This window comes from Suillus bovinus, assembly GCF_016758785.1.
Source record: "Suillus bovinus strain UH-Sbo-P2 chromosome Unknown EDB93scaffold_37, whole genome shotgun sequence".
Classification (NCBI taxonomy): Eukaryota; Fungi; Basidiomycota; class Agaricomycetes; order Boletales; family Suillaceae; genus Suillus; species Suillus bovinus.
In genome coordinates this window covers 73,909-90,671 of record NW_024542093.1, presented here as the reverse complement: position 1 = coordinate 90,671, position 16,763 = coordinate 73,909, and the positions used below count along the sequence as shown (strand labels likewise).

At 47.9% G+C, this 16,763-nt stretch overlaps 6 protein-coding genes across 6 annotated transcripts; 3 read left to right on the top strand and 3 right to left on the bottom strand.

Annotated features, from left to right (window-relative positions):
* The first annotated feature begins 739 nt into the window (after window positions 1–739).
* On the top strand, window positions 740–1,206 carry EDB93DRAFT_1152548 (uncharacterized protein). The gene is made up of 2 exons (XM_041449756.1): window positions 740–765; window positions 789–1,206. The coding sequence occupies exons 1-2, from the start codon at window positions 760–762 to the stop codon at window positions 1,056–1,058; spliced, it is 276 nt and encodes a 91-aa protein (XP_041306540.1). The 5' UTR covers window positions 740–759; the 3' UTR covers window positions 1,059–1,206.
* EDB93DRAFT_1152546 (uncharacterized protein) lies at window positions 1,207–2,043 on the bottom strand. The gene is made up of 3 exons (XM_041449755.1): window positions 1,833–2,043; window positions 1,646–1,781; window positions 1,207–1,582 (listed from the first exon to the last, which is right to left on the bottom strand). The coding sequence occupies exons 2-3, from the start codon at window positions 1,763–1,765 to the stop codon at window positions 1,460–1,462; spliced, it is 243 nt and encodes an 80-aa protein (XP_041306539.1). The 5' UTR covers window positions 1,766–1,781; window positions 1,833–2,043; the 3' UTR covers window positions 1,207–1,459.
* Window positions 1,819–6,472, bottom strand: EDB93DRAFT_1251524 (CHAT domain-containing protein; the record flags this gene model as incomplete). Its single annotated transcript, XM_041453167.1, has 9 exons — window positions 1,819–2,604; window positions 2,648–5,431; window positions 5,506–5,603; window positions 5,657–5,796; window positions 5,852–5,921; window positions 5,976–6,002; window positions 6,055–6,134; window positions 6,190–6,204; window positions 6,258–6,472. 9 exons carry the CDS (start codon window positions 6,470–6,472, stop codon window positions 1,819–1,821), a joined length of 4,215 nt encoding a protein of 1,404 aa, XP_041306538.1.
* A 1,496-nt stretch (window positions 6,473–7,968) lies between these two features.
* Window positions 7,969–8,726, top strand: EDB93DRAFT_1104871 (uncharacterized protein; the record flags this gene model as incomplete). The annotated part of the gene is made up of 5 exons (XM_041447449.1): window positions 7,969–8,009; window positions 8,048–8,153; window positions 8,205–8,416; window positions 8,443–8,629; window positions 8,679–8,726. 5 exons carry the CDS (start codon window positions 7,969–7,971, stop codon window positions 8,724–8,726), a joined length of 594 nt encoding a protein of 197 aa, XP_041306537.1.
* Window positions 8,727–9,344: 618 nt separating this feature from the next.
* EDB93DRAFT_1251522 (uncharacterized protein) lies at window positions 9,345–11,498 on the bottom strand (the record flags this gene model as incomplete). Its single annotated transcript, XM_041453166.1, has 6 exons — window positions 9,345–10,288; window positions 10,342–10,428; window positions 10,487–10,593; window positions 10,647–10,775; window positions 10,834–11,219; window positions 11,271–11,498. The coding sequence occupies 6 exons, from the start codon at window positions 11,496–11,498 to the stop codon at window positions 9,345–9,347; spliced, it is 1,881 nt and encodes a 626-aa protein (XP_041306536.1).
* A 1,332-nt stretch (window positions 11,499–12,830) lies between these two features.
* EDB93DRAFT_1241226 (uncharacterized protein) lies at window positions 12,831–16,554 on the top strand (the record flags this gene model as incomplete). The annotated part of the gene is made up of 11 exons (XM_041451848.1): window positions 12,831–13,136; window positions 13,213–13,395; window positions 13,448–13,819; window positions 13,879–14,066; window positions 14,126–14,291; window positions 14,354–14,502; window positions 14,560–14,957; window positions 15,022–15,213; window positions 15,261–15,399; window positions 15,527–16,137; window positions 16,193–16,554. The coding sequence occupies 11 exons, from the start codon at window positions 12,831–12,833 to the stop codon at window positions 16,552–16,554; spliced, it is 3,066 nt and encodes a 1,021-aa protein (XP_041306535.1).
* Between the last annotated feature and the right edge of the window lie 209 nt (window positions 16,555–16,763).

The following is a 16,763-nucleotide window of genomic DNA, read 5'->3' as shown; positions in this document are numbered from 1 at the left end:
GCGTCGAACTCATAGATATGGTCGTATGATGTGAAATTTGGACTGGATATGGTTATGATGGATTTCCCTTTTGTTGTCCAAATTACCGGAAGATGAAGCAGGAAGCGATTATTAGTCATTTTTCTAGTGACAACCAATTTCTGTGCCTGGACATCCCACACCTGAAGGTGTTGCTTCTGGGGATTGTTAACCCATGATGTCACCGCCAACTTCCGAGGCTCTTGCGAGAGTCGAACTTCTATTCCATGACAATATGGATCACCAAATTTGAATGGACCAGCCACGATTTGGCCAGTGTCCAAGCTCCATATCCGCGCTGTCCCATCCCATGACCCACCCGCTAGCAGCATACTGTCCGCCGAGATATCCATGCAGTTGATTCCACTGTCAGCGCCTGCATCAAATATTCTTACGACCCCCGTCTCGACGTCGCATACTTTGAGCACCCCATCAACTGCAGTGACGACCCATCGACCATCCCTCGATACCCCCACTCCATATATATAATCCTCGCAAACTTCCCGAGCTTCCTTGATCTCCTTGCCCTCCCGCATGTCCCATCGCCGGATTGTCTTATCCGATGATCCACTGATCATTTGCTTGCCGTCGGGGAAATAGGAAATGTATTGAACGTATTTGAGCTCGCGATGAGTACCATCGTCAGAGGAGTATGAATACAGTTTATGACCCTTCAAGGTCATCACTGGTGTCAGAACCGATTCACTCACTGTCATAACAGGCCGTTTCGAGCTGGAAGCCATGGTGGTTGATTGGATGTGTTCGGTGAGTCGTCCTCCTATGATATAGGTCTGACGTCGCCAGTCTCGAGAGCCACTGTACTTTTCCTGCTTGGACCAATTATCAGTTCATCAGCGCAGGATGCTCGTGTTGGGTATTCACGTTACACGAATGTTATCAAGGACAAGATACCGTGGTTGATAGGCAACCTCTACTTATATATCCCCTTCGTGGCTATGTGTTATACAGCATGTTCTTTGTTACCATCGCTATCAAACTTACCTGCTCTCTACAGCATTGTGGGCGCCGCAGAAATCTGATCATTCTGTCAGATGACGAACACTTGCTCCAAATCTTCAATTCAACTTGTGTATCCCTCGTGTGGCTGGGACAGTCGCCACATGTGAGGTAGATTTATGGGCTCATGATAGTACCCACCCTAGATGATACTGTTCTCCAAGTAATACAACTTCGTAAAATCAAGAGCTCGCATTGACACAATAAACGCGCTCAGAATTACTACCAGTGGCCAAACTGTAAATTATGAACCATCTTATCTTCCATCTCAGAATCACCTGCGTCTGCGTCCACTACAACAAAATATCTCGCAAAGAATGATCAATGGCTCTGCAATATACATTTGGATGTCAGAATGAGTCGAGTCGCTGCGAGTCAGTCAACTCTCAAGCGCAGGTTATAATTGACACAAAATCTAACGCACTTACTGTTGCACTTCACGATAGCGCAAGAGCAGGAAACAAGATATCTCCGCGATCCCTTTCCCACCAGAGTGGAAGTCGTTGTCCTCTTCCAGACCTAGATGTTGATAATAACACTGGTAGCACTATTTTAAAGATATTAGAATTTCAAAACGTTGACTTCAGTAGTGCAGACGGCAGTGACTCACGAGCATAAAACGGTCACATCTAGCTTTGAGGCAACAGATTGCGAATATAAATAGAAGTCTGCATTGGGTGCACAGGGCAGGTGGTACGCAGTCCCGAAGTCTGAAAGATGAAATGTACATTATATAGTAACCATGGCTGAATGCTTCGTCAGATCAACAAATTAATCAACAAGCTAAAAGTACGCACATATGCCGATATGCATGAACACTATGCGCTGGTCCAATGGTATTTCTTTGTCACAAGCCAACGAATGGACTGCCTGGTGCAGCGCCCAGGCAGCTCGTTTGGGATTCATTTTTCCATCCCCACAAAAGTTTTGGTAGAATGCTTCAACTAAGCGCTGCACAGTACTGTCGTTGACCTTCCATAATGTCCCAATGACACTCCTAACCCCGGCAAATTGCAGGCCTGCCGCTAGGTGTATCACTTCGTCGGGCGTACTCTGGGAACCGACTGCGGTTTCACAGGCAGAAAGAAATGCAAATTGATGCTGAGAAAGATCCATTTGAGTGATGTCGAGGAGCGAAAGCGGCTGGTCGCGCATGAGAAACGCCGATTCGAAGGGTTCGTGATTCTGTTTCCCATGACACGCGAAATGAAGCCAAGTATTGTCTTGTAATGCGCACAGTGCTCTCGATTTCGTGGCATCAACACTGGTTAACTTAGAGAAGGAAACTGTTGGGGGAGGGGGCAAAAGTCTCCGCACCAATTCCAGCTCAGGCTCTACAGCATCCAAAGTGAACAAGGCACCGGCTGGGCGATTCTGACCAATGGCAACAAAGGGGGCCAACGGGGGTCTGTCATGACTTCTGCGAGCGTTGATCAGCGCAGTGAGAGATGGTGTGTATGAAGAGATATACTGCTGTGAAAGGGACTTTCCATCTGCCCTGTACTCGCCAGCAGCGTGCAACGGCATGAAATTGAAAAAAACACGTCGGACACCACCATATTCGGGAACCTGGTCGTACAAATCTACCCAGATTCTCGACCACCGGGCAGACGACGTCAGCCCACAACTCCCTCAAAGCTTTTATCAGCGCTGTTTGGCTCCCTTTGGGACCGGCCTCTTTTTCAACTGCATTTTGGAATGCGAATACCAATTTGGTGAGTTTTGATAAATCGGTATGGAGTTGAATGTTAATCGGAGGTTGCTTGTGCGGGATAATAATGGCGTTGCAAGACGGTGCGCCTGCGATGAGCATGATGATAGGCCCATCATGAGCTGCATCTTGAAGATCAGAGAACATAGGGGGGAGTAGGAAGTGAGAGAAGCCGTCGATCTTCCGGATCTCTTCTACAATTCCATTCCAGTCCCCCACTAGACGTCTATACCGGATTTCTTCTGCTTCTACATCGGCTCTTGAGGTCTCTTTTGAATGGTTCGCAGGAGGTTTATCAAGGATAGAGCTGAGGTCTCTGAATCTCTTCATCAGAGTCGCTGCATGATCGTCGCAAGTCTGGAGCCTGTCAAGAGGCGTGCGAAGGCGTATCATCTGAGTCCAGATGACGGTTCTGCCTTGTTCCAAAAATTCAACAGCACGATGCACGTCACCACTGTGAAGAGCACATGATGCAGCAAGCACACCGATTACGGTACATGGGGATCCCTTTATGGCATCACGACGAGATGATACTGAAGCTGTCACAGACGTGTGCGCGTCCAGAAGTCGCATAGAAGTTGCATAAGCCTCCAGTCGAGTATCATGTGAATAATTATCAGCATAACGAGCCCAGCTCAGACTTGCTTGCAGGCGATGCAGTAAGCCTCCAGAGACAACATTTGCTGCTGCTTTGAAATGATACATGGCAGCATTCAGGTTGTTCATATCTTTGCCCATGCCAGTGCCATCAAGCCCTGATTGAAGGAATGATAGATGAACCGCAGCTAGCGACTGATGAACCAATAATTGAAGAGGATCATGTTGCGTCAACAGAGTCAATGCGCAGCATAGATGCTCTCGTGACTCGTCGAGGTCTTCTCTATTGCGTTTGTACGCAAAGCGGGTGACGAGTCCAGACGCAAGATTATTTAATGACTTGGAGCGATCTGTGTGACCGACTGGCCGTAAAGCCAGCGCTTCTCTATGAAGTGCAATAGCCTGATCCAAGTCTTCCTCATTCCCTTGGTGCTCAAAGCGTGTGGAAAGTTGATTTGCGAGGTCATTTAATGGCATCGACCGATCTGCGTGACCAACTGGGCGCAAAGCCAGTGCTTCACTATGAAGTGTGATCGCCTGATCCAAATCTTCGTCGTTGCCTTGCTGCTCAAAGCGGGTGGAGAGTTGATTTGAAAGGTTATTCAATGACATAGACCAATCTATATGACCGACAGGGCGCAAAGCTAGCGATTCCCTATGAAGTGTGATAGCTTGATCCAAGTCTTCGCCGCTGCCTCGGCGCTTAAAGCGGATAGAGAGCACAGTCGCGAGGTTGTTCAATGACAGGGAGCGACCTGTGTGAGCGACCGGGCAGAGAGCCAGTGCTTCCCTGTTAATGGCGATAGCTTGATCTAAGTCTTCGTCGTTGCCTTGGTGCTTAAAGCGAGTGGAGAGTTGAGTTGCGAGGGTGTTTAATGACATGAACCGATATGTGTGACCGACCGGACACAGAGCTAGCGCTTCCCTGCAAAGTGCGATAGCTTGATCCAAGTCTTCGGCATTGCCTTGGTGCTCAAAGCGGGTGGACAGTTTATTCGCAAGGTTATTTAATGACATTGACCGATCTGTGAAAACCCCAGCGCACAAAGCCAGCGCTTCCTTGTGAAGTGCGATAGCCTTATCCAAGTCTTCGACATTGCCTCGGTGCTCAAAGCGGATGGAAAGTCGATTCGCGAGGTTGTTCAATGACGCAAACCGATATGGGTGACCGACTGGGTGCAAAGCCAGTGCTTCTCTATGAAGCGTGATAGCCTGATCTAGGTCTTTGTCGTTGCCTCGGTGCTCAAAGCGCGTGGAAAGTCCATTTGCAAGGTTGTTTAATGGCACGGTCCGATCTGTGTGACCGACTGGGCACATAGCCAGCACTTCCTTGTAAAGTGCGATAGCCTGATCCAAGTCCTTGTCACCGCCACGACGCTTGAAGCGAGCGTGCAGCATGGCAGCAAGATTACACAGCAATTGCCATCGGCAAGCATGCCCGGTGTTATAGTATCCCACAGCATTATAATGAGAAGATATTACTTCATCTAATTCATGGGGTTCAACATCTCTCTGCATACACCGCTTTGCTCGATCAGCAAGTTGATCCGGCGCTAACAGAAGCATGGATGTGGCGGGCTGCTCCTGCTCAAGATCATTCACAACAATGCTTCCAGCAGAATGCAGAGCGAATGTTTCGATTGCAATCAAAGCTGCTCTGTAAATGTGGCTGTCGGCATGGCAGACATTGAGGATTTCGCACAGTAACTCTTCAGCCATGTCGGCATCAGTTTGAAATCCTCGTTTTGCGAAGCGCGACAACAGAGAGATGGCAAAATGAAGTTGGGTGATAGGTTGGTCAGGATGACCCGTGGGACGTAAATCAAGTGCTTCTTGAAAAAGAGGGATAAGTACGTCGAGGTCGACATATGTTCCGTTAGCTTGGCAACTAATAAACTTTGTGGTGGCTAAATTGAACAGTGCTGCAGGATGGCAGGGATGGTCCATGGGGCAGAGATTCAAGGCGCGTTCGAAGTGCTTTATGGATTGGTTGAGATCTCTACTGTTCTGCGTCCTGTGGTATCGTGCGAGAAGACGATGCCCGGCATCCGTCCTTAGTGCTAACGCATCCATATTGCGAGATGTAAGCTACACATTACAAGCGCTCAGCATCAGAATGTCAGACAGGATCGATCACTTATGGTAGTAAGAGGGCAAAGAACTGCGGCATCAGTTTGATCAGAAAGTTGCCGCTCCACTATCATGGACAGTGAATCACAAGCGGATACGACTTCCTCCTGCTTTGGCTGGAAGATTATTGCTATGATACTCGTTAGCATCTGTTAGGCATTATGTGCGATACACAACACTGACGATGCGACGATTCGCTACAATCCAATAATTCTCCGACAGAGATCTCGAATGTGCGGAGGAGTTCGCCGTGACAGAGCATGGGACCCAATTCAAATGATGCAAATATGCTGACTCGAATTTTAGAGGATGGCTCCCCCGGTCTAGAGTCTTTCTCAATACCTGCAGGACAGACAGGGTTAAGATCGATCGACTTACAGAAGAATGCGCTCATGCCATTCGACAATAGCCTGGTCTACATGCACAGATTTATTGCTTGTCTGGTATTCTGCACCGTCGGTCTTGACCACTGCATGGAAGCCAGCGGGGATCTGTCATAGACCAAGAGTGATATAAGTTGCCCGAATAGCTTCATGAGGAAAATCATCATTATGTGCTGAACGGAGATCGATATCACGTACCAGTAATGACAACTTGTTGTACTCTACCGAAGTGTATCTCTCCCAGGTGTTGGGTGCGTTCTGGGTAGTTTGACTCCTCGCTAAACAATACGTACATTGTCAAGCATTTAGATGATCAGTGCTTCAGATACTTACTTTCCCTTTATTTGCCTGAAAACGCGAGATTAAAGTCCATACATGTATTATACAACACCACGACTTACGATCGTAGACATTCTAAACTCTTCGTCGTGTTGTCGTCATTGTTGCCTGACGACTGATGCTCATATTTTATCCCTTTCAAGGGCTCGGTACCGGGAGTAGATTTCTCCATTGGAGCTGAAGAAGTTTTATGTGATGACACTGAAGAAAATTCTGAATCAGAGTCTGATTCTGGTGAGTTTGAAGACTTGAAGGTGGCACGTCGAGGACTGGCCATATGGATGGCTGAGGAATGGATTCAAACTGACGCTTGAGGGTAAGACGTATGCTGGAGGCCATGAAATACTGCAGTACCTGTGATGGATTATAATAAAGGGGGGAACCACAGCATGCACATATCATCTATATCATGCAGCACTGATGAGTCAACGGGACAGAAGTGACTTGCATAGTGATATCGAGCCAAGGCATCAGATTTGTACAGCAGAGGCACGTTGTAGGGTGCGATATTTAGCCATAACAAGCTAAGGCTGCGGAACTAAAGAGAAGCAAGGTTTTCCAGCAAGAATTTGCATAGCCTACTGCGCAGCACTGCCTCGATGTCAACGCCCTATCCTGACAGGTCATTAATGTACTATTATGTTGCGCAAAAAGACATGGGACTGACAAGATGTTATGTTCAACATATTTCCTGCAAGGAGTCGCATCACTGGCCATGGCCAATATTTAGTGACAAGCAAGGTTACAAGTTACGGTCGGATAAACCTGAAGTTAAGGTTCCTCGGGCGTCTGTTCGATTTGAATAATAGAAACACCTGACAGCTCATCATTTCGTCGTTTTCCATCAGCAGGACAACACTCTCTTCGCAGCGGGTGCACACAGAGTCCGACCACCCCGAAACCTTGCAGATTCAGCCTTGCTTTGTGTATACTCACTACAATATGCACCGTTGGCAATAAATATTTGTCTACTTCACCTGCTCGATCAAGGACAAATCAAAGCCTACCTTCTTCTCAATACCTCTTTGCCGCAGCCACAAATCAGAGCCTTCGTCAAGTTGTTGAACGTATCGTCCAGCCTTATGCACGCACTCCCATGATTCCTTATCAAATTGTTGATCTCGAACATTTATCGGCTCCTCTTCAGCATCCTGTCCAAATGAATGACGCATCGACAAGCCTACGACTTCTCCATGATCATTCTATGAAATACGATGCCAGCTCCTGGTGGACACAATTCCTTCTGCATTTTTGAGTAAACTGCGAAAGCGACATCAAGTTTCAAGTTCAATTCATCATCACTAGAGAGTAACACTTTGACAAATGAGAAGTATTTGCTGTCTTCTCGTGCTCCTTGACTTTTTTATGCTCGCCATAGGAACAGTAAAAGTTATACTCAGCAATCCGCCGATTGGCACGTCTGGAGACTTACATGGATGAAACTTCAGCCTATAGTGCTATATTAATGTATCTTGAATGGATAGTTATCCATAAATGCCGATACATCTTTATGGATAACTATCCATTGTCCAACCAAGATGTATCCCGGATGTATCCTGAAGGAGAATCACCAGATACTTCTCGGCATTTACCATGCTTACAAACCACGCCCAACCGGGGGCTTGAATACCAGAATAGGCTGCATAATCTGGTCAAATCTTCCTCCTTCCAGCATTCACAGAAGTTGACGGCGGCAGCCTACAATTTAGCGGCCAGCCCCACTAGATCTCGATACTTAAAATCTTGGGGTGTTGAATTTCCAATCAACATGCCATGCCACACACCTTGAAAGTTTTGAAGTCTAAATTCTCACGGTTGATTCATCTCACTCTGCTTACTCCCTTACTCTTAGGGCTATTCGCTGTACACCGTACAATGGGGACGTGCTGTACTTGACACCATGGACTCCTTCGTACAGCGTTATCACTCAAGGACCAGGCGTTCCAGTTGAGGAGCATGTGAGCACCTATGTCCGTTGTCTTTTTGCTTTGAGCTTGACTTGGGGATAGGTTACGCTCGGCGATCTGGAAGAACCTCACCCTAAATCACCTTGGACGTCTTCTTACTCGGTAACCGTACAAGGCAACGTTGCCCAGGCCAATGAGGGACTTGATGACTTGGAACAGCTTCCTCCGAGTGCTGCCCAATCTGTTGCAGCGGAGGGAGTTGAAGAGCAACCTGTTCCGTTTGCAGAAGAGGCTCTCATTTCTAGCCTTGGTAGGTGAGTGCTTTTTATCCTGAAATCAGTCACGCTAAGTATTTTCAACAGCAATTGGGTACTATCGACCCTGACGAAGAGCGCAGTAGTTCTCCCTGGATGCCGTCCTACTCAGTATCTGCAGTTGAACCAGCATCTGCGCTTGAGGATCAAGCAGTCGCTGAGGATAACGAGTTTGTTGAACATGGCTCATTTATCATTGAGACCCAATCATCTGTAAGTTTGTATTTGATATCGAACTTTGCATTTGCTCAGAATTCCGTAGGTTTTGGTAGAAGATGCTCAGGTCAAATCGGACTTGGGGCTTCTGTGACGTCTGTTATGTCCAGATCATACAGCTCATTAAATATATTGTACCGTAGTCATCGTGTTTTTTTCAACTGTTATAGACGGTCATTTTTTAACTTCATACAGCGGCACACCATGCGCGGTACAGTGAACAGCCCTACTTGAGCGAAAATTGGTTTCCAAATCCCGGGTGAGAATGGGTGTTGTTGAGGTGACCCACAGTCCATCAACTCAGTGTCTAGCTTCAAGCCCAACTAAGCGTCTACTAATTCAGGCTGTACTTAGAAAATACAGAGTCCCAGCTCGTCACATGATGCAAGCCACATGGCACAGCCTGCAGCGCTGTGTCACAATATTTAGAAGCACATGGATCTGCGAAGTCAAATGTCAAGACAAGATAAAATTTCATGTCCATCATACTTACTACTACTAGGTACTAGTACGGTGATTGGCCGTGTAGCTTCAAGCCCTGTGATTACGCCAAAAAAATGATTTATTTTTTATACATACCAGCGGGAGTCAATAAAACAATGAGCGACAAAATACAAGCAGCCCCGCAAGATAAGACCGGTAACAAGACCTCACAATTTCCCTCTTCTATATCAAGATTTAAGTCCTGCCACGCCGGTGAAATACAAAAAACTTACTTAGGTCGACGGCCTGCCTTTGTCGATGATTGAACTTCGCGCACGCGTTTGGAAATCGATGCGTGTGGCAAACTATCTGTACCTCCAATAGAGTTTGCAACAGTGTTGCGTGTAGATGGCATGGGGGCTCGTGCACTGCGACGGCGACCACCTTCGGCAACATCGTTGTTGGCTTCTGCACTAGTTGAAGCAGTGCGGCGTGGCAGCGGCTGGGGTTGAGAGAGGTGAGCGTCAACCATGGAGGGTGACGCAGCAGGTAGGGCTTCTGCACTAATTGAAGCAGTGCGGTGTGGCAGTGGCTGGGGTTGAGGGAGGTGAGTGTCAACCATGGAGGGTGATGCAGCAGGCAGGGCTTCTGCACTAACTGAAGCAGTGCGGCGTGGCAGTGGCTGGGGTTGAGGAAGGTGAGTGTCAATCATGTAGGGCGACACAGCAGGCAGTGAAGCTGCAGCTGATAGCACAGTGGAGAGCGCAGCGGGGCCTATCATCTTGGAGAGTGGCACAATAGGGGGCGAAAGAATGGGGGAAAGAGTTGCAGGTAGTGGGACCAAGAGATTTGACGGGGTGGGATGACTGATAGTCGGTGCCACAGTCGCAGTAGGACCAAGAGGGAGGGGTGTATGTGGGGGAGGGTCAGAAAAAATGGGGGGAAAGGCAACAGGAGGCGAGGCCAATGAATTTGACGGAGTGGGACGACTGATAATCGGCGCTGCAGTCGCAGTAGGACCAAGAGGGATGGGTGTATGTGGGGGAGGGTCAGCTGGACCTGTAGCAGGCGCACCTGGCAGCATCTGCATAGACATCTGATGTAACTTATCAAGATAGTCATCAGACAGCCAGTCCAGCTCTGCATGCTCAACAGAATTTAAATCAAACTGATTGTCGAAAGTCAGAGACGACGGCGTCAAAGATGACGATGACGAGGGGAGAGGTACTTCGGCTAAACCCGTGTCAAAAATGCTCACATAATCAACAGATGCAGATATGACGTACTACTACTTGGTGTTATCGTCCAGTCAACACTCGCAGTTGAGTTCTTTGACATACCCATTTCCCCTGGCTTCAACATTGCGGCATCCGCTGTTGAGAAACATGGTAAGCTACCTATCCTTCAGAGTTCCACCAGCGTAACACTCACGGTACACACGATACAGATAATCACGAAATGGTGCGATAATCCCGCTATCAAAATCAGGGTACGCTTGACTGAAATCGTTCCCTAGTTTTGTATGTCCGACATGGAAACTATTATGGTGCGTTCAAATTCTGTGCTCCATCCACGCATAAGTATGACTTACCTCCACACATCAATTAAGCCACCTAACTCTGCAGAAGGACCGCCCACCAGAAGACTAAATGCCAGGCCGGTGGCATCTGCAAGACCTCTTATGAACTGGTTCACAATTGCCGCCAACTTCGTAAGATTTCTGTGCGAATATTGTGAGTCAGCTGATTTACAGATTACTTCAGGTGGAAAGCACTCACCGCTCTTGATCCTCAATACTCCAAGTCTCTGGTCGGTCCATGCGCTGGTTCTTCTGAGCCGCGATGTACTCTTTGACCTGACTCTTAACATCCTCAGACTCGTCTGCGTAGAGAGCGGCTGTCTCCTTTTTCAAAAGAGCTATGTGCTGGCCATTAGTGAGTGGCTGTTCCTCTTCTGCTTTTTTGAGTGTTTCTTGAACCGATTTTTGGATGCGGTCGGCATAGTAAAGTTTAGAGTAAGCCTCATGTTCTTGAAGTGTCCGAGTGGGTTTTTCACACTCTGTTATTCTTCGTACCACAGCATTGAAGGCATCGGTAGCCTTTGCCTTTGCCTGTCGTCCAGCCTTCGACCCACCGCAGTTATTCTTGAAACGTATGTACAATTTCTATCACAATGTCAGTCCGTGATAATGTTTAGCTAGCGAACTCTCACATACGTCTTTGCGTGCATCCACTGCGCTATCCATTTCTTCTTTTGTCAATGGTCCAACTGTCGTACAGTTATTGGGGCGAGGCTCCGGGAATGCATCAAACCAGTGTTCGTTAAGGTCTGCAAAAAAGTTGCTGTAGTTCCTGCATTTTTCGCTTTGCTTTCCCAGGTACTTTTCATACCATGGTTGGAGCCATGCCTCTTGTTCGGCTGTCGTCCATTTCGGTGGTGCCATCTAATTCTGTGCGCTGATATATGTTAATGTGATCGTTTCTGACAGCACAGACGTACATTGACTATGGATTGATGTGCTGAAGATAAGTGGGATTGATAGAGCGGTAAAGTGTACTGAAATAATGCGTGCGTGTTTAGGTCTGACAGCTCAGGATTTAGTATCACTCCATAGGCATCGAATTCACCGTTGGACCGTAATTCCCGTTGGACCGTAATTCCCATTGGACCGTAATTTTGGATTCACTATTGGTCCATAACCAGTTGTATAAGCTGATGATTCGCCACTGGTTGAAACTTTCAATTATTCAGTCCTCGTCTCCCACTCTCACTGCACCAACCCTTCAACATGCCAGCAGGTCGACCAATCATTCACACCACCCCGGAGGCCAAGTTTGCAGCAGAACGTGAAAAGCGGCGCAACTATTATGCTAGGTGAGTTTCTGCCTGTATTCAAACCAACAATCATAAGACAATTTGTATCTGCAGGCACAAGGCCAGCATCAATTTGAAACGGCGGCTTGCTTCATGTTGCACGCCAAACACCCGCAAAATGGACTCCCAGGCTATCGATGTGCTGGAGGCAAATACTGCGCGTGATCTCTCCCCTGAGCCGTAAGTGTTTAAACTTTGAAACATGACGGTGCTGAATAGTACATATTTTAGCGAGACACTTTCAGATTGCTTAGGGATCGTGAGAGATGCCAAGAACGAGCTGGTTGCTCTCGCTCCATCACCTATCGCATACGTGGAACAACTTCTCCGCAAATATGTTGCATCCGTCCCAGAGGCCACCAACGGCGAAGCCACAAGTGGAGATATTTCCATAATTAAGGATGCCATCCAGACCATTGGAAGTATCCACGACAAGGCGCACCATGGTCATGATAGGATTTGGGACATATGCGGAGTCTGTGATGAGTGGAGGGCCACTGAAGAAGTATGTCGAGAGATTCGTCGTCTAATGGCTTACTTGCAGGATATCTTGTGGTATCTCAACATAAGCTATGGTGAGCTTGCCTACGCTTTCGTGGCCAAAGAGTTGATGTATCAAAACGACGATGATCTGAGCCTGTAGCTCCGTCTTACACGGGAGTCTTAGTATGTCACTTACTGCTTTACTTACTTCAGTGACTGTACAGGAGGCCGTGCTCTCCATCCTTATGGGTGTAAATGTAACCAAAAGTGTCTGAAAAATTGAGTGCCGCGGACACCATTGACCTTTGTGAATTACCAATGCAAAGTGTGTACGTGATCACAGTACTACTGTCTCACACAGTGTCAAAACAACAGCTTCACAAGGATTCGCCCACGGCGGACTAATCGGATACACAGAATGTCGCAGTCTAGACGCGCAGGACGACCAACCAAGCGGCCCAGACTGGTCAAGCACACACAAACTGTACCCAACGCACCAGATCAAGTTCAGAGGCACCGCATATTCAGCCTACAGCCCACTGGACAAATTTCACTTCGAACATCGTACATCCCTGCCAACATCACAGATGATCTGGGAGAAAGTGCGTCTGACCCAGATCCTTGGAACGAAGTCGAGCACTCTGCTCCTGTAATTTGCGAGGATACCGACCTTCCATTTGCTGAGTCTGAGGTCCTGAGAGAGAGACATCAAAAAAACAGTGGAGTATGTCTTGTGTTTCAAATGCGACATGAAGCTTATGCTAGATTTTTAGAATAATCCTATATCTCTTTGGCTGCAGGAACGGCAGACCTACATCGATGAATTCATCAGATTGGAAGGAAGGGGCAAAAACTCAGGCAGCCCATGTCAGTGCGGTGACCTACATGCGGCTTTCAGGTGTCAGGATTGTTTTTCAGTCGAACTTGCTTGTTGCTCGTGTACCATCCAGTTACATGTGAATGCACCCCTCCACAGAATCAAGGTACGCAGTGTCTCTTATTTATCTATCTGTCTTTTACTTATGGGAGATGCAGCAGTGGAAGGATGGGTTTTTTCATCCCGTGTCCCTCAAGTCTATGGGCCTGCGCGTGCAACTCGGTCACTACCCGCTTACCACCTGTCACAAGCCAAAACCTGCTTATAACGATGACTTTGTTGTTGTCGATGTCCATGGGATACACGAGATTGGTCTCGACTTTTGCGGATGTGAGCACGAGGTGTCGCATTTCAAGCAGTTACTTCGCGCACGTTGGTTCCCTGCCACAGTGACCAACCCAAGAACAGCAGCAACGTTTGCAGTCTTGGAATTCTTCCACTTGCTTTCTTTCGAGTCAAAAGTTTCCGCATATGAATTTTATCATTGTTTAGCTCGACGGACTGACAATACTGGTATCACACCAATCCGCGTGAGTCTACTTTCATCTTTCTCAATCTCACTTGATATGTTGGGCTTACTCCAATTCAGGATCGTTATTCCGAGTTCCTCCGAATGGTTATTGAGTGGAGAAACTGCAAGACCTTGAAACGTTCAGGGCGTGGACACGATCCCGCAGGTGTTCACTCCACGCGCAATGGCAACTTAGCAGTGCTGTGTCCAGCCTGTCCTCACCCAGGTAAAAACCTGCCAGATGGCTGGGAAATGGAGCCTAACCAGTACGTGCTTCAATACATTAGCCATTGTCCAGCCTAACTAACTAAATGATTATCCTCAGATGGAAATATGGGCTGTTCATCGCGGTTGATGCCAATTTTCGCCTAAAACGTCGGATGGTGTCCAGCGATGAAAAAGATCCAGGTCTTAGCCAAGGGTGGAGTTTTTTCGTTGACGAGAGAGACTATAAATATCATTTGAACACGCACACTGGGATCGCACAAGAGGTATGTCATGACCTGTGGACTTTGACTATATAAACTGACAATATCCGCTTTGTTAATAATAGAAAAGCACCTGCGTCAGCCACAACGCCGTAAATCATGCCGACACCAAGTCTTCGAAGGGTCTTGCTGCCACTGGAGTAGGCACTGTGGATTGCACGCGACATGACATGAAGCTTCCAAACGGTGTTGGCGACTTGCAACGAGGTGAAAGGTGAGTATTTTTTTTTAGTTTGTGCTTCCCAGCTAATCATTGGTTGTACTATTCTAGATACGTCAATATGGACTACTTGGTCTTCTCAGCCCTTTCCAATTTCTCCGCACTTCGAAGGATCAATATCTCATACAACGTGGCTTGTCAGTGGCACAAGAAAGTGTGGTCTCGTGTGCCTACACTGCCCTCACACCTTCACTTCAACCGAGAAGACAAGGACATCAAGTTTTTCGTGCCGAAGTTCCACCTCGCTGCACACATTGAACTTTGCCAGACTGAGTTCTCGTTCAACTGGACTCCTGGTGTAGGAAGGACTGACGGTGAGGCCCCCGAGCGGGGCTGGGCCAATATAAATCGCGTGGCCACCAGCACGAAGGAGATGGGTCCGGGGGCACGGCGAGACACGCTCAACGATCACTTTGGTGATTCGAATTGGAAGAAGGTCACGGCACTGGGTAAGTATTAGTGCTTTATTATTATTTTTACTTGAACAAATTACTCATGAAGGCCGGTCATCAGGTAAAGTGTTACTGAGGAAGATCAGCAATGCTGTTGTGAGCGAGAAAGAACACCGCCTTGCCCTCCACGACTTCCAGAGCTCTATCACCGAGTCGGAATTAGGAGCTGCTTCGCTTTCTGTATGGCGGACAGAGATCGAGGCATGGGAGATGGACCATTCACAGCCCAACCCCTTCCAGAGCAGAGTCGCCAGTACGTCGCCCTGCAAGACGTGTTTGACAAGTTGCTAATCAATGTAGCAATGACACAGGCAGCCGTGCGACTTGAATTGGCCAAGCAAGATGCAAAGGAATTGGAAGATGGATTAGCGATCCCACTCCACGCTGAGGTGACTTGCAGTGTGCTCCTCAGCACTGGAATTGACCTTGAACATACTCAGTAGGTGGTCTTGCAGCATTGGCGAAGTGTGTCTAACTTAATGCTTCAGACGCCGATTACGCTCAGATGCCTCCGCACTCGGTCAACATTCAACTGAGATTCAGAGAACTAAAATTTTGACATGAAGGACTGCACTACAACGGCGCCTAGATGCATGGACTGCAATCCAAACGGTCTATATGCCAATGGTCCCAAATCTTCGCGCTTCTGCAACCCTCCTACCTCATAACGACGTCACTGATGATAGTGGCTGTCCAACATCAAACCCCAACTCCAGTAACGCAGAAGATCTCCCATTGCTTCTTCCTTCAGAAGTCTGTGGCGTCGTGCCATGCGATCGAAAAATGCTGGAGATGGAATGGTCCCTTCGATATGCACAAGCCAATGATGCTCTTAATGAGTGCCGAACCCACATTCGAGTCCGCCGCCAGCTATATCAGTATAAGACCCAGCATGTGCGCGGACAAGGAGCAAGCACACGTTCTCGGAAAACGCTAGATGCCGTTGAAGAACGCCTGATGCTGAGTCACGCCAAGTACGTGAGCGCCCACAAGGCGCTGGTGTCCCTTGCTCGTCATCTTAATCGGGTAGGCTGGGAGCAGAAACTGCAGCCCTTGAAAAAGGCTCACCTTAGACCCATGGGAGACTTTGGAGCGCTGACTCAAGGGACAGACATTATGTCTTGGATTTGGTTGACGCACGGGATATCCGCTGACAACAACGAGGGGCTGCAAGACTGTGAGTAGCATAATTTATTAACCGTCTTACGATTACTGAACTAGCCTGAGGATAGCGCTTCGGATGGAATGGTGTAAGGCCCGTGCGCGCCACAACAGGTGGTCGGAAGAAATCTTACTATTGTTAGAAGAGATGGAACGTGTCTTGAGATTCCTGGACTGGCAAGCAGCGCAGTGGGATTCGCTGGCGTCAAGGCCATTTTTTGAGCCGCTGAAGGAGGAGGTGGAGGAGGGTTTTGTGGCTTATGCTTTCCGGCAAGCTCACATCCGCCGCAGGCTGGCAGCCGTCTTCAAAGAGAGCTGGAGGACAGTCCCTGATCTCGTTGCCTCAGGTTTGGATGCTGATTTACTTGTCAAAGAGGATGATGGACCATCTCTTGATGAGCCGCCTTGCGAAGACGTCGAGAACACGCTGTAGCATATATGTACACTAGTACCGAAGATTTGAATTGATGGTGTGCCTTGATCTTGATCTTAGAACTGTGGGGTACTATGTTCTGGTTCCTGAGGAGATCACTCGATCGATTGTTGACAGATACAGGTTTGGACTCATTAAGAACAGTTCCGCCTTCTGAACAAAAGGAGGACGAGGAACAATCACACGAGGGATATATCCTGGAACAAGGA

Coding starts and splice junctions, on each gene's coding strand:
- EDB93DRAFT_1152546 (XM_041449755.1), bottom strand. CDS start 1,765: ATGTACATTTCATCTTTCAGACTTCGGGACTGCGTACCACCTGCCCTG. Junction 1,583..1,645: donor GATGTGACCGTTTTATGCTC/GTGAGTCACTGC, acceptor TCTTTAAAATAG/TGCTACCAGTGTTATTATCA.